General features: G+C 34.1%; 1 protein-coding gene across 6 annotated transcripts in view; it reads right to left on the bottom strand.

Moving 5' to 3' along the window:
• Positions 1-16,832: 16,832 nt before the first annotated feature.
• Positions 16,833-25,492, bottom strand: part of LOC129944323 (cytosolic purine 5'-nucleotidase) — a 146,596-nt gene continuing 137,936 nt past the window's right edge. For all 6 annotated transcript variants that reach the window (XM_056053676.1, XM_056053675.1, XM_056053673.1 and 3 more), the window contains 5 exons: positions 22,009-22,129; positions 21,620-21,937; positions 21,319-21,554; positions 17,823-18,216; positions 16,833-17,756 (listed from right to left, as the gene is read on the bottom strand). In XM_056053676.1, coding sequence (XP_055909651.1) covers positions 17,601-17,756; positions 17,823-18,216; positions 21,319-21,554; positions 21,620-21,937; positions 22,009-22,129 — 1,225 coding nt within the window. In that variant the 3' untranslated portion in view covers positions 16,833-17,600. The remainder of the gene's footprint in view (positions 17,757-17,822; positions 18,217-21,318; positions 21,555-21,619; positions 21,938-22,008; positions 22,130-25,492) is intronic.

Raw genomic sequence — 25,492 nt, 5'->3', positions numbered from 1 at the left:
AAAGAAAGAAAGTCGCTTACATCAAGACTTGTAGAAAAAATACTTTAATCATATGACTTGTAGGAAACCTGTAGTCTCAACTATCAGTTAGACCATATCAGGAAGATTGTGTCAGAACAAAGAACTGCATCCTTTTCTCATAACGAAAGAGTCGAGGAGCGAACTCGATCTGTTAGTTTATTTTTTTTAGAATAGTAGGTCAAAAGTTTGAGAAGCTGTGAAAGATTAGATTTTTATTACATCATAAATTTAACGTTAAAATGGTTGCATATTCGCAGGCGGCTTAAATATTATTATTGCTTGTTTCGAATGCTAAATTTATATATCTAATACTTATTATGTAGTTTTAATAAATAATGTTGATTTTCATAATTTGATTAAGAAAAAAAAACAGTAATAATTAAATAAAAGTTTAAAAAAAGAAAAATGAAAAATAATAATATAAAAAGTTTTATAAACAAAACTAAAATTATTGGTGTGCGCACTAGGGATCGAACCGGGTACAAATGGTGTGGGACCGGAGTCTCAACCCTTTGTACTACGAGACACTCTAAATTTTTGCCATTCATAAATTGAAATGTTTGTGAAAGCAAATTGAAAAAGCGAATACAAAAACAGTTGAAAAACATCAAAACAATTTCAAGGCCAAATTAGCCGAAGTTTCGAAGTCCAAAATCACATGACTGGAAAAAACTTACACCTACATTCAACATAAAGCCTGTACATTTTCTTTTAATCAAAATATTTTAACTAAAATATTTTGGAAACCTAACACTTATTTAAGAAAAAAAATGTAATGAATTTTGGTATGGAATTTGGATTTTTTTGGTTAAAATTCATAAAGAAAATTGTAAATCGGAAACTGAAAATGTACGTCCATATTTATTTTGGTTGAATGTATGTGTGGAAGAATCAGGGTAGGTTGAGGGTATAAATACCAGTGCTCAACCCGAAAATTGTTCTTTTTGGTGTTTTTTCTAGATTTATAAAAAGTATTAAAGATATAAGATTGTGAGCCTGTACAAAAAATTTTGTTTTTCGGCAATATACAAATTTTACAAGTTATTGTAAAAAGTCTTTAATCAAATAAGATACATATGCGATATATAGTGCAAAATAAAATAAAACATAAAACAGAAGGTGAGATATCGGTGTTAAGAAAATATAAGTGCGCGAGAAAGAATTTTCCCTATACCTATTCCGTGTTTTTTTTTCTTCAACCAGGTGCTCCAGTGGAAAACCACAAATCGATTAAATACTATTTAATTAGACACCTATAAATTTAGCGTATTGTTCTGGTTCTGGTTAAAATAGTTAATCACTTGGTCAAGGTTGTCTTTTTCTTGGCACACCACACTACACGATACCGTGCTGCGAGACATAAGGCTCAAGCACAATTCTCTTCTAAGCGCTATAAAAAAAAGGGAAACAAAAATTGGCTCACAGAAAAAAAACACCTCCCAAAAAAAAGTTCCACCTTGACATTTTATCTGAACCAATTCTTGGAACAATTTTTTTCGAACCTTCAGAACTTCTCTATATACATACGCTCATCGTTCAAATATTCATATACACATTGAGAACACAATAGAACAATCCATTCACTCAGAAGCATAAAGCTGAAACGAACATGCACACATCATCCATATACAATCATCAGAATCATCCAGTTTCATCCAGGATTCCTAAAAACAGCATCTTCAATTCCACATACATACATTATATCCAATCTCACCAACTTAACTTACCTTCAATAGTCAACATATTAATTTTAATTAAAAGCTAAGTACCTACTTCCATTCATTCCTTCTTGTGAAAAAAAAAGATCATAAAATTTAAAAGAAAAGATCAGTATACATTAGTATACCTGACAAACCAAAAGGAAAAGATTCTTTTTTTTTCATAACGTCATGTAAAATCAAATTCGTTCAAATCAAGTGTTTTTTTTATTTTTATAAACCTTTAAAGTCTAGCTGCATACAAAAGTGTTCTGCAACAACAAAAACCATCCTGCGATGCTGTGCACAACATCAGGAGGAATGGAGCAATTATAAGTGAAGTAAAAGTACACCAAATGGGGTAACCCAGAAAAATATGCAATATAATGCGGTAAGTGATCTTTAACTCAATACTTTATTTGAACGAAAAAGAGAACATAGAGAGTAAATTAAATTCAATAAAACTTAGTGACAATATTTGAAAAATCTTAAAATTAATTGTAACTAAATTAAATTGGAAAAATTTAAGTTTTTTTTTTGTTTTTACATAATTAGTATTTTAGTCTCTTTTTAATATTTTTATTTATAATTGGGATAAAAGATAAAAGATTTTAAATTTCATTAGGCTAAATATCCAATTATAATTTTGGTATTGTCCTTTCTAAATTAAGTGATTTGGAATAAAATATTAATTGTTATTGTTTTTCGAAATTTAAAAACGTTTTTTTTGGAATTGAGATATTTCTTTTTGAGACAAATGGGTTTGCCTAATTTCTTTCACTCCTTTTCTTTTACATTGAAATCGATGTGATGATTTTTTTCTGTAATTTTATTTTTGTCGAATTTTTAATTTAGTTTTGAAAACCATGATTATGGTTTAGATATTTTGTAACTTTTAGGTGGATGTAGCTCTGATAATAAGGGCTAAGCGATAACGAAGGCATACGACAAAATGGGAACATAAAATTATGTTTTCATGATCGTTTGGGGTTACCAAAATAGTTGAGGTCTTGGTAACCAGGTTGATCGCATGGTCTTGCTCATAGAGTGAGATTGTATGATAAAAGGGTGGGATAATCCTCTGAGGGCAGAACATCTAGCTCTCCTCACACACACAGGGACATAAAACATTAATTCAAGAAAAAGGACAAGTCAGCTCCGCGAAGATTATAGTACGAATTTTTAAACGGCATGAAGAAAAAACGTAACGGCCGTCCAATTTCCAAACCAAAAGAACCCCGACAACCCGACGAGCTAACCTTTGGCCATGCAAGCATGCCGCGGTAAGGAAATTGGGCACCCATACACTTTGCTGCCAGGACAGTTTTGGAGTCCCTGTAAGCTCTAAGACTTACTGGTAGTGTACGGAGTGTATGGTTTAGAGGGTTGAGATTTTTGTATTTCATCCCTTACTCGATGTCAGCTCGAGGTACGTTACAGGTGGCGCCCAACGTGGGGCTCGATTAGCATCCTTTAGTTGTTTTTAAAGAAAAAACTTTTACTGTCTTGAATTTAGCGTTGCGTTTGTGCGAGCAAGATTTTTAGTGCATTCATTAATTTTATAATAAAATTTTGGTTATTTTTCTTTAGTCATATTGCCTGACAAGATTTTCGAGAACTGGACCAGTAATTGGGTGAAATCCTCAATTAGTCTGCAGCTGGTATACGTTTAATACTTGTCAAAGAAAAGATAGTGATTATGAAATTATCTCGGCAATAAAAATCAATGTAATTTGCTCCCAAATTGATATTGGAAAAGATGTCCAGTAGATGGGTGATATCCTCGTCTAGTCTGTTGCTTCGGACCTTTATCTTTTTGCAGACTTAAGCGTTTTTACCTTCATATCCGCTCAGTATTTGGTTTATTTTAGTTTCAGTTTTTGATGAATTGTTGTTGATCTTTTGACCGATAGCGTGGCTAAGAGCCTGACTAGTTCGCTGCAGAAGTTAAACAACTTTTCCAACTCTAGTTTTGATTTATTTAAATTTCTTCTTTTTTTTTAAATTTATAGTTTTAACAAAACAAAGGAAATGTTGAATTACATTTCTTTTGTAGCCCTATAAGCACTAATTTTCTGAAATCGTCAACGCATGCTCAGTAAAAATATTCGAAGACATTGTTTCTTGATGTGAGTGAGTTAAACAAAGTTAACTTCGTCGTTTAGCCTCGGGTGTATCCTAAAAACAGAGTTATATCCACCTACACAATGAATAGTGAACAAAAACAAGCATTTAGATTTTTTTTTTAACTTAATATAGTTGAAGATATTTTGTGTATAAATATTAAATATCTTTAGTTGGAAAGATTTTACTTTTATTTATCTTATTGTATTTTTTTTTTTTTTTTGATTAACTTTTCGAGTCCATTTCAATTTTGATCGTGATTTGACTGAACTTGGATTACTCATTTCTAAAGTTTAAACCTCGATACAGTTCTTATAAAATCTTAATGTTTTCCTTTTACGATTAATTCAGCTATTTTTTTTTATTTTGAGTTTCAATATTTCTGGATAAAGTCCTGATTTGTTTTTGAAACCAATTTTGAGTTGAGACCTTAAGTTTTGTTGGAAACATTTTTTACAATTGCTCAATGTCAAAATTCTGACGCTTGAGCTATATATATATTTTCTTTTCTTTCGGAGTGTTAAATATTTGTTTCACCATGTCGAGAAGGGGTCTTCCTCCTAGGAAAGGGACCTTTTATGGCCGGAATCGAAACAATAATTTCAGTATCAATGATCGGTCGATCAACATGACAAATGATACTTCAAATGCGGGGAGGGCTTCAAGTGCCTCCAATTTATCTGACGCACCAAGTTTAAACATAGGGAATCAAAATCCAACTGGCGCTATTCCAAAAGTTCCACCTAATAATCAAACATCCACACAAAATCAAACAGAAGCTTCAGAGGACATTGGTGAACGAGAATTTTCAAATTATGTCCAGGGAATTGTTTCTGCTACAGTAGGATTAGGTAGAGCTGAAGACATGATATATATACAACAAGAATTGGAGAGGAGGACTGCTTTGATAAGACAAGAGCTGGCCGCTCAAATCCGTCAAGAACTGACTGTTGCGGTTTCAGAAACTGCAGCAGCAGTGTCTTCCACTGAATATGACTTGCATAAAAGCAGTGATGCTCTCCCAAAATCAGTCTCAGTTAATCCTCCTATTCAACGAGACTCACAACAACAACATCAGACTTCTGCTTTGAATTCACATCAATCACCGAATGCTACAGCTAACGAATTCTTAGCTCAACTTCATAACTTAAGGCTCAGCGATCCGTCCATTATTGCTTCAGGGGCAATCCCACCTTCCCAAGCTAATGCAAACGTGTCAGGTAGATCTTCTAATTCAAGTTCTAAATTCTTTAAATGTGATAGATGGGGTCTCAAGTTTAATAGCACTAATATGGCCATAGATGAATTCCTGTTCAGGTTAGAGCGTCTTAAAGAATGTTATGGGGCAACTTGGCACGATATTTATCTCAATTTTCACCATTTTGTTAGTGGCTTCGCTGAAAGTTGGTATTGGTTGTACAGCAAATCACACCCTTCTGGTGATTGGTGTACTTTGAGAGTAGCTCTTATTGACCAGTTTCGCACTCTGGAAACAGATGCAGAATTGTCAAAAAAATTATACGATAGACGTCAAGGACCAAGTGAGAAATTCGATGACTTTTATGTAGATTTGCAAAGATTAAACTCAAGACTTCCTGTTCCAAAACCAGACTTTGAATTAATAAGTCTTATTAAGCAAAATGTGCGTAGGAGAATGGGCGAATTACTTTTAACCTACCAAACACACCACTTGCAGGAAATGGTCTACGTATGTAGAAAAATTGAGAAATATATCTACGACCAAGATGCTTTAAGAAATAAGACTCAGCCAGTTTCACAGTTTCGCAAATATGTCAACGAAGTTGACTTTGATACAATTAGTCCCTCGTTAGAGCCAGATGGCCAAATTGAAGAAATACAATTGAAAAAAGATTCAGGTTTATACAAATGTTGGAATTGTAAGGTTGTTGGTCACGGTTATGTAGAATGCCCAGTGGACCAAAGGTCGCTGTTTTGTTATAGATGTGGGAAGGAAGATACAACCTCTCCACATTGCACGAATCCCAAATGTCCGGGAAACATGCGAAAGAGCAATCGGGTTCCCGAAACTTATTGCTCTCAGAACAAAAATCGGGAAATGAAATAATAACAGAATCGAAAATAGAAAACAATTTGAATCCAAATAAAGAGCAGGCAATTCAAATTGTAAAAAGAACAATTGGAATGGAACCCAAAGAAATTGAAACAAAATCAGAAAAAAAAGAATATCCACCTAGAAAATCTTTACACCAACGTCTTTTAGAGTATGATGCAGCTAGGGAAAGAATCTTTGGCCCTAAGTCTACACCACTTTCTAAAAACATCCACAGAATCAGAAAAAAAGCCAGATCCAAAAAGATAATCCATAAGGCTGTAGAAGCAACCACTCTTTGTACAAATGGAGATCTCCGCCCTTATGCTGAGGTGACCATTTGTGGAGAGACTATGTTGGGGTTGCTTGACAGTGGCGCTAGTATTAGTTGTTTAGGACAAGGTGGGCAAGATTTGCTGAAGAAATGGGGCGTTCCGTGCGAAGACTTTACATCTAAAGTTAAAACAGCGGATGGAAAAAATCAAGCTGTTGAAGGAAAGTTTACAACATCAATAACTTATAAAGGTCTTAGTAAAGATATTGAAGTCTTCGTAGTTCCATCATTGAAGCAACCATTGTATTTAGGTATAAATTTTTGGTAAGCATTTAGCTTAGCACCACAAATTATTTCTGAGATAGTACCGGACAGACCAGACAAAGAAACATATCATAATTGTTTTGAACCACACGAGTTGACAATAGAACAGTCGAGAAGACTTCAATCAGTAATTAAAATGTTTCCGTCATTTGCCATACATGGTCTAGGTCGTACCACCTTAGAGGAGCACTACATCGACACCGGGGATGCCAAGCCCATAAAGCAGCGGCATTATCCCGTTTCTCCCGCTATCCAAGAACTAATGTTTGCAGAACTGGATCGTATGATGAAGATGGGTATCATTCAAGAGAGCAATAGTGCATGGAGCTCTCCTGTAGTATTAGTGCGTAAGCCCGGGAAAAATCGCTTATGCCTGGACTACAGAAAGGTAAATGCTGTTTCTAAGAATGACGCCTATCCGCTTCATCCGATTGAGGGTCTTTTATCGAGGGTTGAAGATGCGGTCTTTATTTCGAGCATTGATCTCAAAGATGCGTTTTTACAAATCCCACTAGAAAAGTCATCAAGGGAAAAAACAGCCTTCACGGTACCTGGAAAGCCTTTGTTGGAATTCGTAGTAATGCCTCCTGGTCTAAGTGGTGGTGTCCAACGAATGTGTCGGCTTATGGACAAGGTGATGACACCTGAGCTTAAGCTAAACGTCTTTCCATATGTAGACGATCTTTTAGTTATCTCACGTACTTTCGACGAACATATCAAAATCCTAATGCAACTTGCTAGTAGGTTAAGCGTAGCTAATCTTACGATAAATGTCGAAAAATCGAAATTTTGCTACAAAGAATTGAAGTTTTTAGGATATGTTGTTAGTAACGGATGTTTAAAAACGGATAAAGATAAGGTAGCAGCAATTCGAGATTTTCCAGTTCCAACCACACCTCGTCAAGTCCGCAGGTTTTTGGGTATGTCAGGATGGTATAGGAGATTTATTCGAGATTTTGCTACCCTGGCTACACCAATAACGAATACCTTGAAAAAGGGGGTAAAATTTGAATTTGGCGATGACGCTGTTAAGGCTTTTGAAATTTTAAAGGACATGCTTACGACATCTCCTGTGCTTGTTTATCCAGATTTCTCTAAGCCGTTCGTTATACTTTGTGACGCATCAGATTCAGGAATCGGATGTGTGTTATGTCAGCTAGACGAGAATGGAGTAGAACGCCCAATATACTTTTACTCACACAAGTTGAATGGCGCACAAAGGAACTACAGCGTGACTGAAAGAGAATGCTTAGCAGCAGTGATGGGGGTGGCCAAATTTCGACAGTATATTGAAGGTTACAAATTTAAAATCATTACAGACCATGCAAGCCTGAAATGGCTGATGGGACAGCAAAATCTGAGTGGTAGGTTAGCTCGATGGTCCTTAAAACTTCAAGGATATGACTTTGAAATCGAGCATCGAAAAGGTTCACTGCATGTGGTGCCTGATGCTCTCTCTAGGGTTCATTCATCAGATGCAGTGAGCCTGGAAGCTCTTTCAATCGACCCTTCTGATGTCCTTCACATAGATCTTACAGATTCCGCTTTCAAATCGGACGAATATCTGAAGATAATTGATGGCATCGAAAAACAAAAACACCAGCTACCTGATCTTCTTGTTTCGGACGGTTTCGTTTACAAGAAGGTTAACCATAGTACAGGTAATCCACTTGAAGATGACCAAACATGGAAGTTGTGGGTACCGTCGTTGCTAACAGATCATCTCATTTCTCTAGCTCATCAGCCTGCTAAAGCAGCACATGGGGGAATAGCTAAAACTTTATACCGTCTCAGACAAAGGTTCTTTTGGCCAAATATGGCCTCTCAAGTCAAGACATTTTTAAACAGTTGTGAAACATGTAAAACATCAAAATCATCTAATCGAATTTTGCGAGAGCAAATGGGAAAAGCGTTTACCGTCGACTACCCTTTCCAACATCTTTATGTGGACTTTCTTGGTCAATATCCACGTTCCAAAAAAGGTAACACGTATATCATTATTGCTCTAGACCAATTGACTAAATTTGTCACCGTAAAAGCTTTGCGAAACGCAACTTCGGAAGTTGCAATCCAATTCTTACATGAAAACATATTTTGTTTGTTCGGAGTACCGGAGTCCTTAATGACTGACAACGGAAAACAGTTTACTAGCGCATCCTTCACAAAATACTTAGAATCTTTAGGCATACGGCACATCAAAACAGCATCGTACGCCCCTCAAGCTAACGCTAGCGAACGAGTTAATCGCTCCATACTCACAGCGATAAGATCATATCTTAAGCAAGATCAGAGAGATTGGGATACCCATCTACCAGCCATTGGTTGTGCTCTGCGTACCGCGGTGCACTCTGCAATTGGAGTATCTCCGTATGAGGCGTTGTTCGGTCAAAAGATGATAGAGCATGGTTCGGATTTCAGGCTTTTAAGAAAATTAGGCAAAGTAAACAGCTCGGAGTTAAATATAATTCCTAGGTCTTCAAAAATCAACATGCTACATGCAAAAATTAAGGAGGCGCTTGAAAAGGCACACTCGCAATATGAGCATAAATATAATACTAGAAGTAAGGTCACAAATTTCAAAGTCGGTGATGTAGTCTATAGACGAAACTTTATCTTAAGTGATGCGTTTAAGAAAAGAAATGCTAAACTATGTCCTAAATTTCTAAAAGCAAAAATAGTTAGAGTAGTAGGTAATCATTCATATGAGCTTGAAAATGATCAAGGACAAATAATAGGCGTATTCCACTCGAAAGACCTTAAAGAGTAAATAAGGGTCCGGCTAGCTCAGTCTGAACATGAGACACTTGTTGGGGTGTGGGTTTTAGTTTTTTTTCTCTTCTCTACACTTAAATACAGGTTTCTTTCCATTTTCATTTGTTCGCTTTGGAAGCTCACGAAGTGAAAAAGTTTTGTAGGAAACCTGTGGTCTCAACTATCAGTTAGACCATATCAGGAAGATTGTGTCAGAACAAAGAACTGCATCCTTTTCTCATAACGAAAGAGTCGAGGAGCGAACTCGATCTGTTAGTTTATTTTTTTTAGAATAGTAGGTCAAAAGTTTGAGAAGCTGTGAAAGATTAGATTTTTATTACATCATAAATTTAACGTTAAAATGGTTGCATATTCGCAGGCGGCTTAAATATTATTATTGCTTGTTTCGAATGCTAAATTTATATATCTAATACTTATTATGTAGTTTTAATAAATAATGTTGATTTTCATAATTTGATTAAGAAAAAAAAACAGTAATAATTAAATAAAAGTTTAAAAAAAGAAAAATGAAAAATAATAATATAAAAAGTTTTATAAACAAAACTAAAATTATTGGTGTGCGCACTAGGGATCGAACCGGGTACAAATGGTGTGGGACCGGAGTCTCAACCCTTTGTACTACGAGACACTCTAAATTTTTGCCATTCATAAATTGAAATGTTTGTGAAAGCAAATTGAAAAAGCGAATACAAAAACAGTTGAAAAACATCAAAACAATTTCAAGGCCAAATTAGCCGAAGTTTCGAAGTCCAAAATCACATGACTGGAAAAAACTTACACCTACATTCAACATAAAGCCTGTACATTTTCTTTTAATCAAAATATTTTAACTAAAATATTTTGGAAACCTAACACTTATTTAAGAAAAAAAATGTAATGAATTTTGGTATGGAATTTGGATTTTTTTGGTTAAAATTCATAAAGAAAATTGTAAATCGGAAACTGAAAATGTACGTCCATATTTATTTTGGTTGAATGTATGTGTGGAAGAATCAGGGTAGGTTGAGGGTATAAATACCAGTGCTCAACCCGAAAATTGTTCTTTTTGGTGTTTTTTCTAGATTTATAAAAAGTATTAAAGATATAAGATTGTGAGCCTGTACAAAAAATTTTGTTTTTCGGCAATATACAAATTTTACAAGTTATTGTAAAAAGTCTTTAATCAAATAAGATACATATGCGATATATAGTGCAAAATAAAATAAAACATAAAACAGAAGGTGAGATATCGGTGTTAAGAAAATATAAGTGCGCGAGAAAGAATTTTCCCTATACCTATTCCGTGTTTTTTTTTCTTCAACCAGGTGCTCCAGTGGAAAACCACAAATCGATTAAATACTATTTAATTAGACACCTATAAATTTAGCGTATTGTTCTGGTTCTGGTTAAAATAGTTAATCACTTGGTCAAGGTTGTCTTTTTCTTGGCACACCACACTACACGATACCGTGCTGCGAGACATAAGGCTCAAGCACAATTCTCTTCTAAGCGCTATAAAAAAAAGGGAAACAAAAATTGGCTCACAGAAAAAAAACACCTCCCAAAAAAAAGTTCCACCTTGACATTTTATCTGAACCAATTCTTGGAACAATTTTTTTTCGAACCTTCAGAACTTCTCTATATACATACGCTCATCGTTCAAATATTCATATACACATTGAGAACACAATAGAACAATCCATTCACTCAGAAGCATAAAGCTGAAACGAACATGCACACATCATCCATATACAATCATCAGAATCATCCAGTTTCATCCAGGATTCCTAAAAACAGCATCTTCAATTCCACATACATACATTATATCCAATCTCACCAACTTAACTTACCTTCAATAGTCAACATATTAATTTTAATTAAAAGCTAAGTACCTACTTCCATTCATTCCTTCTTGTGAAAAAAAAAGATCATAAAATTTAAAAGAAAAGATCAGTATACATTAGTATACCTGACAAACCAAAAGGAAAAGATTCTTTTTTTTTCATAACGTCATGTAAAATCAAATTCGTTCAAATCAAGTGTTTTTTTTATTTTTATAAACCTTTAAAGTCTAGCTGCATACAAAAGTGTTCTGCAACAACAAAAACCATCCTGCGATGCTGTGCACAACATCAGGAGGAATGGAGCAATTATAAGTGAAGTAAAAGTACACCAAATGGGGTAACCCAGAAAAATATGCAATATAATGCGGTAAGTGATCTTTAACTCAATACTTTATTTGAACGAAAAAGAGAACATAGAGAGTAAATTAAATTCAATAAAACTTAGTGACAATATTTGAAAAATCTTAAAATTAATTGTAACTAAATTAAATTGGAAAAATTTAAGTTTTTTTTTTGTTTTTACATAATTAGTATTTTAGTCTCTTTTTAATATTTTTATTTATAATTGGGATAAAAGATAAAAGATTTTAAATTTCATTAGGCTAAATATCCAATTATAATTTTGGTATTGTCCTTTCTAAATTAAGTGATTTGGAATAAAATATTAATTGTTATTGTTTTTCGAAATTTAAAAACGTTTTTTTTGGAATTGAGATATTTCTTTTTGAGACAAATGGGTTTGCCTAATTTCTTTCACTCCTTTTCTTTTACATTGAAATCGATGTGATGATTTTTTTCTGTAATTTTATTTTTGTCGAATTTTTAATTTAGTTTTGAAAACCATGATTATGGTTTAGATATTTTGTAACTTTTAGGTGGATGTAGCTCTGATAATAAGGGCTAAGCGATAACGAAGGCATACGACAAAATGGGAACATAAAATTATGTTTTCATGATCGTTTGGGGTTACCAAAATAGTTGAGGTCTTGGTAACCAGGTTGATCGCATGGTCTTGCTCATAGAGTGAGATTGTATGATAAAAGGGTGGGATAATCCTCTGAGGGCAGAACATCTAGCTCTCCTCACACACACAGGGACATAAAACATTAATTCAAGAAAAAGGACAAGTCAGCTCCGCGAAGATTATAGTACGAATTTTTAAACGGCATGAAGAAAAAACGTAACGGCCGTCCAATTTCCAAACCAAAAGAACCCCGACAACCCGACGAGCTAACCTTTGGCCATGCAAGCATGCCGCGGTAAGGAAATTGGGCACCCATACACTTTGCTGCCAGGACAGTTTTGGAGTCCCTGTAAGCTCTAAGACTTACTGGTAGTGTACGGAGTGTATGGTTTAGAGGGTTGAGATTTTTGTATTTCATCCCTTACTCGATGTCAGCTCGAGGTACGTTACAGACTCTCTAATTCTATTGGACTCTACGAAAATGATTAAACGCTTAAAGACCCCAAAAAACTATAACTTTAATGTATGCGAGAGAAATTGGCATTGAACCAAAAATTAAAAAAAAAGATGTCGAGTGTAAGCCTCCTTGGCTATGCCCGAAGAAATCCATCAACACTGCTCTCGTTCGATTTAAAAAAGATTCAACTCCGAAAGAGGTTTATCTTTAGCATTTTCACGAATTAATGAATCCTTTCATCAGAAATATCTTCTTTAACGATGGTCCAAAATTTGAGGAAGGTACCTCTTTCGCAATTGTTGAATCAAACAACAATCGAATTTCTTCAGAAAAGCTGCCACCATTTTTCTTTGTTTTCTTAGCCGAAGCCTTAGCGGTCTTAAAAGCCACACAATTCGCCTGCAAATCTAAAAAATTGATTTTTAGGGTGCCAAGTCACATTGGTGTAAAAGGCAATAAACACGCAGACAAATGAAGCCAAAATAACCGCTAGGCCCAAAAACTTATTATTATTCCATCAACCAAAATTGCAGCCCAGTTATGTAACCCACCTCTACCCCTACAATCCTGAACAAATGCTTCACCAGGTTGAGGATTGGACACACCCAGCTCACCCATAGTGACCTACTCAACAAAGATCCCCCACCCATTTGACAACGCTGCCAACTCAATATTCAGCTGACCATCAACCATTAAACTACAGACTGACCGAAAATCAATAAAATTTGTAATAAACTTTTTAATTGTAATCTAAAAAATCTCCTTTTGGTCGCTTCCCAACAAAACATACATACGGAGTAAGTCAGACCTATTACTCTTACTACCGCCCCCTGCAGCTGGCAAATTTAAAACATCATAACAACCAAAAATACTACTTTAGTCATTTCAGAAGCTCTGGTAGCTATTAGCTTTTAAGTATTATTCTGTACATTTATGTATAGTTCAATAAATAATAATAATAATATAATTTAATGTTATGGCTAATAATGTAGTTTTATTATGAAGTCGAGGGTTTGCTATTAGGTTATAAAAACGATTTCGGCTAGGTTGCTTCTGTGGCTAGCTTTAGTAAATTCCAGCGGAGAGCCCCAACTTTCGGCCACTTTTTGTAGTAATTGGGGACGAACGTCAACAATAACACACCAAATATTCTCTTTTAGACCAGTAATTCCACATAACCCACAAAAAATACAAACAAAACCATTATTTTCTTCAAGAGTAAGCCTATTCATTATGAAATGACCAACACAACTGAGCTTTAATCAAGTGATACCTGTAAAAAAGAATAACTCCGAAAAAAGTATTGCAAGATCACATTATTATTTGTACATTAAATAATCACGCAGTCTTAAATCGTTTCTAATCTTATCCAAAATCAAGTCGTCAAAAGCAATACAATATTGCTTAACCGAGTTTTGATATCCTACACCCCCAAATTTTAAATTCTAATAAATCGAAGTTCGAACTTTAACTGATGTCTAAATCTGAATTCTAACGCTTAAAAACTTGGTAAAGAAATCAGTTCGATCTCCACCAATTATCTCCGTAAATTAGCAAATCATTCACTACTGCTTCACTTATCGAAGGCCAAATTTAGATAGAGTATCAACTTCTCGTGAATTTGATGCTTTGTCTGATTTCATCTAAAGAATTGTTTCGTCCTATCCTCGCATTGAAATCGTTGTTACGTGCGATTTCAATGTACACAATTCTTCATGGCTTCAACATTCAGCCCCGACAACAACCGATATAGTGTGTGCAGAAATCTTCGATAAGTTGAATCACCTAACTCAGCTAGTCAACGAGCCCACCCGAATATCAGACGTTGAAGGTCACTATGCTTCCTCGATAGTGACGTTGACGCCAGCGCTGATATGATCACAAGTTTAATTCTCCTGCGAATGAGAACTTTTATACCGAACAAGGTTGAAAGTATCAGACACAAGGAAAAATCTTGGTTTGATGCGAGCTGTAAAGAGGTTATTAGGGCCAAAGAGGTTAGTTTGCATTGTTCAAAGTTCAAACAAGTCAGGAAGGCCTGCAACGCCCTTATTCGATGGACCAAATTTTTACATGACCAAAAGTTACGGCAAAAAATACTGCAATGTCCCAAAGGCAGTAAAAATGTTTGGTCATTTGTAAAAAACATGAGGAATTCTTCCTCCTCTTCGGTTCCTACGCTCGTTGACAATGACTCTCCTTTTGTTAGCTATTTAGAGAAAGCTAATCTCTTTACTAGGCAGTCCATCGCCAATTCTACGCTCCCGGTGAGTGTTATGACTCCGCCTGTACTTGAGTGAGTTAGTGATTCTATGTGACCAATCTTTTTTCGCACTCGTGCTGTGGCAAGTAGTACCCGTGGCATGATGGTTAGTGCGTTGGACTGTCATGCGAGAGGTCTTGGGTTCGATCCCTGTGTATGCCACCTAAAGTTTTTCACGGGTACTGCCTCTTGCGAGGATTTGACAAATTCTCCAAGAGTAATTCTTGTCATGAAAAGTGCTTTCTCAAATTTGCCGTTCGGGTTCGGTTTAAAACTGTAGGTCCCTTCCTTCCCTGATAACAGTACTCGCACACAGGAATGGTTGAGAGTTGTCAGTCACTAGGCCCTAGTTCTCAAAGGGACTGTTGCGCCACCCAATGTATTTATTTATTTTTACTGTGGCAAGAGTCCTAAGAAATCTAAGCACACATAAATCCGCTGATCCGGACGGTATCACCGCTATTGTTCTGAAGAGGTGTTCTTCAACGCTGGCAAAACCACTGCGTAAGCTTTTTCATCTGTCCTACTCCTCAAGTCTCGTTCCGAGCGGATGGAAAACGGCATTTGTCCAGCCTATTCCCAAAAAGGCGAATCTTCCTCACCTTCTAACTACCGACCGATTGCACTTACGACCCTTCTTTCCAAGGTCATGGAAACACTGATTAATTATCAGCTCAAGAAATATCTTGAAGATCGAAAGCTTCTTAATGACCGGCAATACGGCTTTCGTAGCACAGCAATAGGTCCACTGGTAATCTCATGGTTCATCTCACCGAGCAAATCTTTACATCGTTTTGGAGAAAGTAAGATTGTTGAACTTGATATTTCAAAAGCATTTGATAGGGTTTGGCATCAGGCTCTCTTGTCGAAAATGCGTGCATTCGGTTTTCATGAATCCCTTATTGGTTGGATTAGTAATTACCTTTCGAATCGTTCAATACAAGTTATATTCGATGGATTCAAGTCTAAAAACCACAAAATAAATGCTGGTGTGCCCCAGGGCTCTGTTTTATCTCCAACACTTTTTCTCATTTTTATTAATGATCTCCTGACTGCAACATCTAATCCAATACATTGTTTCGCTGACGATAGTACTCTTAGCTTTTCATATTCGTTTCAGATTCACACCCCTCTTCTTCGGATGTGGAACTGCAACGACAAAATATGATAAGCTCATTATAACCGCGTGGAATTTGATGCTTCGAATACCCAATGCTGTCTTGTATCGTTAGAGCGAGATATACCCCCATTGCCATTATCCATGGATGGCACTTGCACCAATGAGACTGAACCATCTCTTGTGGAACGATCACATACGCGATGTCGCCAAAAATGCCGCAAGGTGTTTGGGTGTCCTTAGGTAATGCAAGTAATATTTCACCCCTTTTGATCTGGCTGTTATCTACAAGACTTACATAGGTCCAAAGCATGAGTAAAACTCCCATCTCTGGGCTGGTGCTCCTGCAACTTACTTAAGCCTCTTGGATAGTATTGAAAGTAGAGCATTTAGATTGATTGGTGATATTACCATCATAAGATCATTTACGACACTTGAACATCGTTGAAATGTTTCTTATCTCACCCTATTTTACCGTTATTTTAATGGTTGATGCTCTAGAGAAATAGATAGCTGCATTCCTCCCCTTAAACAGTTCAACCGTAATGCTCGCGCTTCTAGGAATGCTCATCAGTATACCCTCGAGCCCAACATCGGTCATACTGTCAAATATAGAGATTCGTTCTTTAGCCGTACTACGCGAATGTGGAATGCCCTACCACACTCTGTCTTTCCTAGTCATTGCAATATCCAGGAATCAAAACCAATGTGCACCGACATCTCCTTTTAAACACTCTCTCCTCTTCCTAGTGTTTATTATAAAAAAAACAAGTTCTAATTTCTCATCATACTGAGTTTATCAAATTGGAACTTTGTCAATGAATTTTTCAGAGCTTATAAATCATCGAGAAATTGACCTAAGCTAATATGAAGATTGACAAAATGAAAACAACTTATTTTTAACTCTTTCTAAAATATATAATCATTTCATTTTACTGTTTTTATTCATAAATTTATAGCTACATTGACTTTATATACTTGTTATTTTGGTTTGTTAAATTGCTAAAGTTCACAGCAAAGAGCAGTTAAATCTTATAGTGCCTGGTTAAAACTAGCTTTTATAATATTGCTATTTTTATTTAAAATCATAATATTTTTTTTGAACGGTAGTAATAAAAAATTAAATTTAAAATCAGGAATAAAACTGTTTTTATTTTGTTTTTATAAATTCGGATTTTCTTTTTGTAATAAAAGAAAATAATGTTTTATTACTTTCAACTATGCATATTAAGATACAGTTCACAACATTTGAGATTTTTATGATTTTAATTTTATAAAACGAAAAAAGGTACAAGTACTTAAAGGTAATTTAAGTAATTCTAATAATTTTGCATCTTGATTATTATTTAGGCGTTAAAAATATTTCTTTGCAATAGTTACTGTATAATGTATGTATGTATATTATTAATATAAAAATGCTATACCATAAAGAACTAATAACTTACAAATTTATTAACAATTCATGCAGATTTTTAATTCATTTTCTGTTTTAAAATATTTCAAGTTTTTTTTTTGTTTTTAATTTTATATTGCTAATTTAATTGTTTTGTAACCGTTAACGAGGAAAGGCTTTAATGATGTTAGGCCAATTTTATTTTAAAGTCTGAAAATTTGTGACACAACTCGAATAAATTTTAGTAGAAATCTATAACAACTTCATGTCTTATAAATTTAAGAGAAGTTCAATTGGGACTCAAGGAGAATCTGTCTGGCGTTGGTCCGATTTAGTGTTGTGGTCACTTTCTTCATCTGAACAATCTTCGTCGTGGGTATGGGTAACAGTCCGGGGAGTTTCTGGACGAGCATGAGGTAACGGCAATGCAGGCGAATATGACTCAACTCCCAAAAGCTATAGTAAAAATAAAATTAAAAATTAATAAAAAACAAAAATAAATTGTTTGTTTTTTTTTCTTACAGATTTATCCTGAAGGATTATTAAATCATTTGTTACACCCGATGACGTAGGCTTTGACTCTCCATCATCTTCGGGACCCTTAGCTCTAGATCTTTGTATCATAGGTGCTCCCATATTAAATCGTTGTTCATGTGTTACAGTCGATTCGTGAGGCAATAACATGGCCGGCGCTCGGAACATGTACGAGAATGGATAGTAAATTAAATTAAGGAAAGTTGCCGCATAAAGATCAGCGTATCTGACAACTTGACTTGAAAAGAATGTTTGTCTTGAGCCCGAACGAAATAGAGAGCCCATCATACCGTAGGCCAAATCCATTTTGTGCGTCACATCACGAATGCTTGTTCGAAGATTGGATATATCAGGTTTCTCCTTAGTACTTGAGTCAAGATTTCTAAAAACAAATAAGATGTAAGCAAATGGGTTATTTGTGTATTTTTGAAACTTTTAAAGCTTAGACAAAAAACATAAATTAAAATGATTGAATTTCAAAAACGTTTTATTAATTTTGGGAGTTAAAAAGAAAGAATAAATATTTTGTGTGGTGCTGTTTAATGTAAAACCAGACGGTAGATTTTCAAGTTTTGGAATAACCTCCTAATAAATAAAAAAAGAGGCTGGGATGCAACCCACACTGCACTGATAACTTCCCATCTTGTCTGTCGATATGTCTTGCTTAAAAGGTTTGTAGGTTTTTGAGTTTTGTTGCAAGTTGCATTATTTAAAAAAAAAAAAAATATAATTACCAACAATATTTTGCATATGATAAAATAGTTTGATTTCAAAATCCGAACATCAATTTTTACTAATTTTGTGTAATATTTTTTGTAGATTTTATTTTTTTATGAAAAAACTTACAGTTGGATTTTTATACAATACTTTACTTAATGTCAAAAACAATATTGTCTATAAAATAAAAAAAAAATGAAGTTTAAAATTTTGAAAAGATATTTGAGTCGAAAGTAAATTTTTACCAAATCGTAGTATTCTTTTTTTAGTTTCTTTTTTTTTTGTAAAAAAAATCAGTTCAGGTTTTCTTAAAATTTTACCGAATGTTGAAAACAATATTTCTTATAAAATAGAATTAGTTTAAAGCCATAATCCCAAATTTTTGAGAAAATATTTGAGTCGAATACTCAATTTTTACCAACTTTTGCCAATTTTTTTTTAGTTTTGTAAAAATCGTCAATTCGATTTTGCTTAAAATTTTACTGAATTATGACAACAATATTTTTTTTAAATATGAATTAAGTTTAAAACCAATATTTCTAAGTTTTGAAAAGATATTTGAGTCGAAAATCAATTTTAATGAACTTTTATCCATTTTGTTCAGTTTTTTTTTTTTTTTTAATAACTGATTCGATTATTCTCTAAATTTTTTTGATGTTAAGAACGTTATTATTCGTTGGACAAAATTATTTTGGAGATAAAATTAATTTTTTTTCGTAAAATTTTCTAAGTGACAAATATTTTTTTTTAGTTTTTTGATTTATAAAAAACTCGTTAATTGGGTATCACGTTACAATGTATAATATAAAATTAAATTGAAGTCTCTAGTGTTATTGGTTCGTAAGATATTTAGGGCATCTTTTTGCATTATTATCTGTATAACCAAATTTATATGAAGTCGATATCTCTACTGGTTCTTGAGCCATGGACGACGAAAAGAACTTCCCGTACACACGCACGCACAGACATCTCCCTAAAAAAAAATTTGTTTTCGACTCTAGGGACCTTGAAACGTCGAGGCATTTAAAAATTTTCAATTCGACAAATGGGACCGATTACAATAACTTCCTATGGGAATTAAATAAGCAGCAATGGCCCAAGGTGGCTCCGTTGAGGTACACCAGAATTTACTTTAAATTCACATTAGGCTTACTTTTGAACATGGAACTATACAGGGTCCGGCAAAAACATCTCCCATATTTAAAAAGTGAATGTCTTGAATTGTGTGGTGTGGCTACATCTTGTTGGAACCAGACTTCATTGTGGTTTCTAGTAAACTGATTTGAATTTGGTTGGAGAAAGGTCTCAATCGTGTGACAGTAGCGATCCACATTAACTGTTACTTTTTGCCCATTTTCTTCGAAAAAATACGAAAATACGGATATATTCCTCTCCGAAAAATGCTCGACGCTTACCATGCCAGGCCATTGTTATTACTAAAAACGGCACGTAGACCTCCATTTATCTATACCCGGAATACAATTTCATCCATAAATAGCTTTAAATATAAACGTCTTAAAATACGGGAGGTTTTTTTGCCGGACCCTGTATTATCTATCTCAGAGATATGTTTAAATCTACATAATGACACAATCGTTTAGCCCAATTTTACTTATTTGTTTAGAAGAATTCCAAGACTTAATTTGTCAAATAACTTGCTATGATCTTTAAAAATGCCATCGATTGCATTTAAACAAAAAGCTGAGAATTTTAATAAATTAGTAATTGTAAATTTATATCAAAAAGTAAATAAAATTATGTGACAGACAAGAGATTCAAACAATAAAGGACCTTTTTTCCTTAGAACTCATTGAAAAGAATACAAAATGGATAAGAAATATAAGGCATTCAACTTTAATGATGGTATTCCATTAGGACCAGGACTGAAACATTCATTTAGCTTTGAAATATTGTCACGTATAGAGGCTACAGAAATCGAGAAATTGATTGATGTAGGATGACTGTACTTGTATGTGTTAGAAGAAATAAGAGAAGAGGTGCTTTCAGAAGTGTTAAGGGAGTCTTAAAATAATCTGGATACTTATTCGAAATTGATTCGGGAAGATGGCTTGAAGAATTTCGAAAGATCGAACTAGCTGCATACCAGCCAAATTTACGTTTACTATTAACGTATCTTCAAAACATGTGGGGGTTCATTTTCACTCAGTATTAGAAATGAGTTAAGAGTACAAAAAGTTTTAATAAGTCACAAAGTTTTATTGCAGTTTTTGGTAAACTCAAAGCGTCTCATTACTCTTCGATATATTGAACTTCATGCTGGCCTAATTACTTTAATATTTTAAAGTTTTTAAATGCAAAACAAGTCTTGGCGGGGTACCAATTAAAGTTTTGTTTTTTAGTTGTGGGATGGTTCAGCTACCAAATTGATGTCTGAAAGCTTCAAAATGGGATGTCGAGAACTACAGAACTACACATCAAGTTTGTTAATTTAGCCCTTTTTTTAAGATTTCAATGGGATTGGTCCTTTTTCAAAAGTATATGTTTTTACTTCTTTTTTCTCCATATTTTCTAAACATTTTAAAAACATAAAACATTCTGATTGAATATTTGAACTAATTGACCCTTTTTTCGTTTTCAGACTAATGTTTCATTCCACATAGCTTTTTGCCTTGACACTTTAAGGCAACGGCTGACAAGAGAAACATCAAGTTTTTTAAAATCTTGTAATGATCCAATTAAAAGCACTCTACTGGAAATGGCACTTACATATCTGTGTATTCCGTAAGGAATCTCTAACTATACTTACTTGTACATATCACCCAACATTATATCCAATTGCTGAAGTTCAGCAAAAAATTGACATTTATCAGTCCACACATGAAGTTCCTGAACCAACTCAGGGACAATTAAAAATGTCCTCCAGCCTCGGATTTTCTTACTCTTCAAAATGTCACCGAATATGTGGTCACCAATGTAGAGGACATCCTTGCCCTTGGCGTTCATTAAAGAAGTAAAAACATCACATGAGCCACCTGAATAGACCTGTGTCAAAGAGAGTCATCAAATTAAATTCATATTATGACAACATTTATATCGAATCTATTTACCTGTCCCTGTTGGAGTGGTCCAATATGTGTGCCAATTTTCAAAGCACCAGTTGTTGTATCTACTTGGCGTAAAATTGTTCCCTCATCGAAGAACAATGGCTTCCGGGCGTCAACTACAATCACATCAAAATAAGTTTTCCAATTGCGATGGGGCTCGTTTTCCTTGGCTCCATGTGGAAAATCGAACAAGTAAGACATTATCTTATCGGTAAATCTGTAGTCACTGTTTGTCAGCAAAAACACTTTGGCACCTGAATCACGGATGCGAGACAAAACCATTGGAAGCCTCGAGTCCTTCTTAACGTACATGTCTAAGTTCTGTGAGGCAAAAAATAAAACAATAGTTAGGTATAGATATATTCGTACATGAAATATTTCCATGAACTCACTTCAGTGGTCTTCTTCTTCAAATCCCCTTGGAGATGTACATAGTCCACAGCCCGTCGAACATCTTGGAAGATCGATTTGAATGACATAAATAACTCTCCAGCTTTAACACCGGTCTTATCTCTGCAAAAATGAACAACAAAAAAACAGAAATTAGTTCAAACAAGAAGAACGAAACGATGATACTGGGAATTGTTGTACAACAAAAATTCTTGACCCGATGCGATGGTGACACATGTTTCTGATGTGTAGACAAGTGGACCTCAAGGTCAAAAGCGCTGAGATAGATTGCGTTTGCGCTGGCTGGAATTTATGTGAAAATGGGGATTTTTACTTTGGAATCTGGATTTGATAGTTCGCATTGCGATGAGTATTATACTTGGTGATGGCCATGGTCTTCGACCGTGAGCCCGACATTCATTTAAAGTCCACTGCATTTGGTCAGTTTATTTTGGTATTCCAACGAATATAAAATAGTTCCATTCGGGAAGAGAAAGCCATGTGCACACATAGGTTAACGTGTCGAAAGCAATGTCGAGGATTCAAGAAATGCAGGAGAGCAAATAAGGACGCACATGAATATATAATGCGAATATGTCATCAGTGAGATTATGCAAGTTTATAGGAGGAGAACGTGTGCTTGAAGAATTATTCAACAGGTGAATAGAATATGAGTGGGTTCATATGAGCGTTGACGACTTCGTTTGACGAAAAAAGCATTCGAATATAAACAATTTATGAGGATAAGAAGTTTCCTCAAGTTTTGTACCAATTGCATTATAAAATTAAATTCAGTTTATTTTTAAAATTTAATAAGTCCAACGTGTACCAATGAATAAAAGTTTTCATTTGTGTGAGTAACTATGAAGACAATTTTAGTTGGTAGTGTTCAGGAACATTTCCTATCTAATGATAAAATAACTAACATTTTTTGAGTAGTACCAATCCTAAGGAACTAAGTAAGTGTTTCATAAAAATGATAACTTTAAAAAAAAATTGTAAATCTGAATTTTTGAGTTTTTACTTCGTATTTAACTTGTGTTTTTTTTTAGACGTTTGGTTTTCAATCTGGCAGCACTTTTTTTAGAGTATTTTTTTTGACGGTTGTCAGAGTTTGGTTTTAAATTCTATAATGAATAATGACTAGACTTTCTTATGAAGAACTTTAGAGAATTGTGCAAAATGTACAAAGAAAAAAAGAGGCTGTCGATTTGTCCTGCTTAAATGTTTGTAGCTTTTCGTCTTGGGTTAAAAAAGTTGTCAGTTGAATCATTCTTAAAAATTTCAACAACAATATTTTTCATATAAAGAAATAGTTTAGTTTGAAAATCTAGTTTTGTTAAATAGATTTTTGGCCGAAAACAAATTTTTATCAATTTTAGTAACATTTCTTAAATTTGTATAAATATGACGAATGCAATTAATTTGAGAGATATTAAGAACCAAATATCAACTTTTACCGAATTTGCGTATTATTTTTTGTAAATTTTATTTTTTTTATGAAAAAACGGAGTCGAAAGTAAATTTTTACCGAGTTTTAGTATTAGGTTTTTATTTTTTGTAAAAAACTGTCAATTAGATTTGTCTAAAAATTTTACTGAATGTTGGTACCAATATTCTTTAAAGGATAAAAGTAGTTTAAAGCCAATATATCAACATTTTGAAAAGATATTTGAGTCCAAAATCAATTTTTACCAACTTTTATAAATTTGTTTGTTTAGGTTTTGGGAGTTATTAAAGACGGCTGACGTTTTAGACCTTAATCCTCTTACATTTTGATACTAAAGGCTAAGACATTTAGGTTTAGTGGTCTTTAGGTTAGGAGCGATAGTATTTCTTCATATCTGCACGGGATTTTTTATATGAGATAGTCGTTTTGAAGAGATAAACGACGCAAAAGAGGCTAGGTTTTCTCTCATTTTTTGAGGAGAAATTTCAAAGCCATCATGGAATTTCAAGAATATTTCCATAAGTGCATCACGTTTGGTAGGGAGGCCTTCTTGGGAGATTAAAACCTTAATGTTTGTATTTGTTTTACCTTCAAAGCAAACAGAATCTGGTTGGTCGTGCAGGAAAGCTAGGTAAAGACGAACATTAGTGTAGATTTTGTGGTCTCTAAGACGGGACATAACATACCGATCATTAGTATTGGCTTCAGATTAATGTTTAGTTAACTTAACATTTTTAGGGATTATTGGCTTAAGGAATCCTTGTAGTTCCTGGAAAACTGATGAAGAAGAAGTAGGGTTGATGGTGCGAGGATGGATGAAATTTGTATAAGCGGGTGTTTTAGCAGGAGCATCAACCATCGGAGAGCAAAAACCAAGACCCAGATGAGAAGGTTTAAAAGAAACTTGTTTGGATGAAGGCTTTACAGAGGTAGGAGAAGTTTTCCGTTTAAGGGACGAAAGTTGGTTAGAGAGAGAAAAGTTTGGAAAGATTTGTATTTTAAGAGTCTAGTTAGTTTCAATATTTTTTTTGGGATTAGGATTAGGTTTATTATCACACGACGGTATGCCAGGTTTTTTAATGATATCGAAGAGAAGCGATTCAATTTTTTGAGATTTAACATTTAGGCTTTCAATTCTTGATTGCTTATATCGTAAGCAATAGATATGAGTGCCGTTGGAACCCGAGAAAGCATACAATTAATGTTTTCAAATTCGTTAACGAGTCTAACGTTTGTAACTTCACTCATTTGACTGGAGGAGGGGGAGAGCAGGGATAACGAACTCAGTAGGTTTAACTGGTCAGACAAGTTTTTTTTGGATCGTTTGCCGACCAAGTTAGCACCTTTAACTTATCGTCAATGTCTAAACGAAGAGAATTCAACCCACCTATGACGTCACAGTATTGTTTTTCCAAAGAACGTATCGTGGAAAGCCACTGCGTAGACGATTGTTGACATTGGATGTTTGAGTCCTCAACAATGTTCGTTAGACAGGGATTTTTTTAGACATTAAACTCCAATCATAATATCCGACACAGATATTTTATTGCATTCATCGCAATAAAACGCACTTTAACTTAAATTTAACTAACTTTTGTTAAATTTTCTCTTAAGTTTTTATTTTTTGTAAAAAACTGTCAATTCGATTTTCTCAAAATTTTAACGAATGTTGAAAACAATATTTCTTATAAGATAAAATTAGTTTGAAGCCATAATCTGAAGTTTTTGAAAAGATATTTGAGTCAAAATTCAAATTTTACCATTTTTTTTTCTTTTCAGATGTTAAAAACGTTTTTTTTTTCGTTGCACAAAATTGTTTTGGAGATAAAATCAATTTTTATTCGTAAAATTTTCGAGGTGAACATTTTTTTTTCAGTTTTTTTTTCGATTTATAAAAAAAACGTAAATTAATTTTTTTCCAAAAATATACTCAATGGTATCACGTTACAATATATAATATAAAATTTAATCAAGTCTCAAGTGTCATTGGTTCGTAAGATATTTAGGGTTAACAAACATTTTCACCTTTTTTTTAA

This window comes from Eupeodes corollae, chromosome 2, assembly GCF_945859685.1.
Source record: "Eupeodes corollae chromosome 2, idEupCoro1.1, whole genome shotgun sequence".
NCBI classification, from domain to species: domain Eukaryota; kingdom Metazoa; phylum Arthropoda; class Insecta; order Diptera; family Syrphidae; genus Eupeodes; species Eupeodes corollae.
Note: the sequence above shows the minus strand (reverse complement) of the source record. Positions and strands in the feature narration are given on the sequence as shown.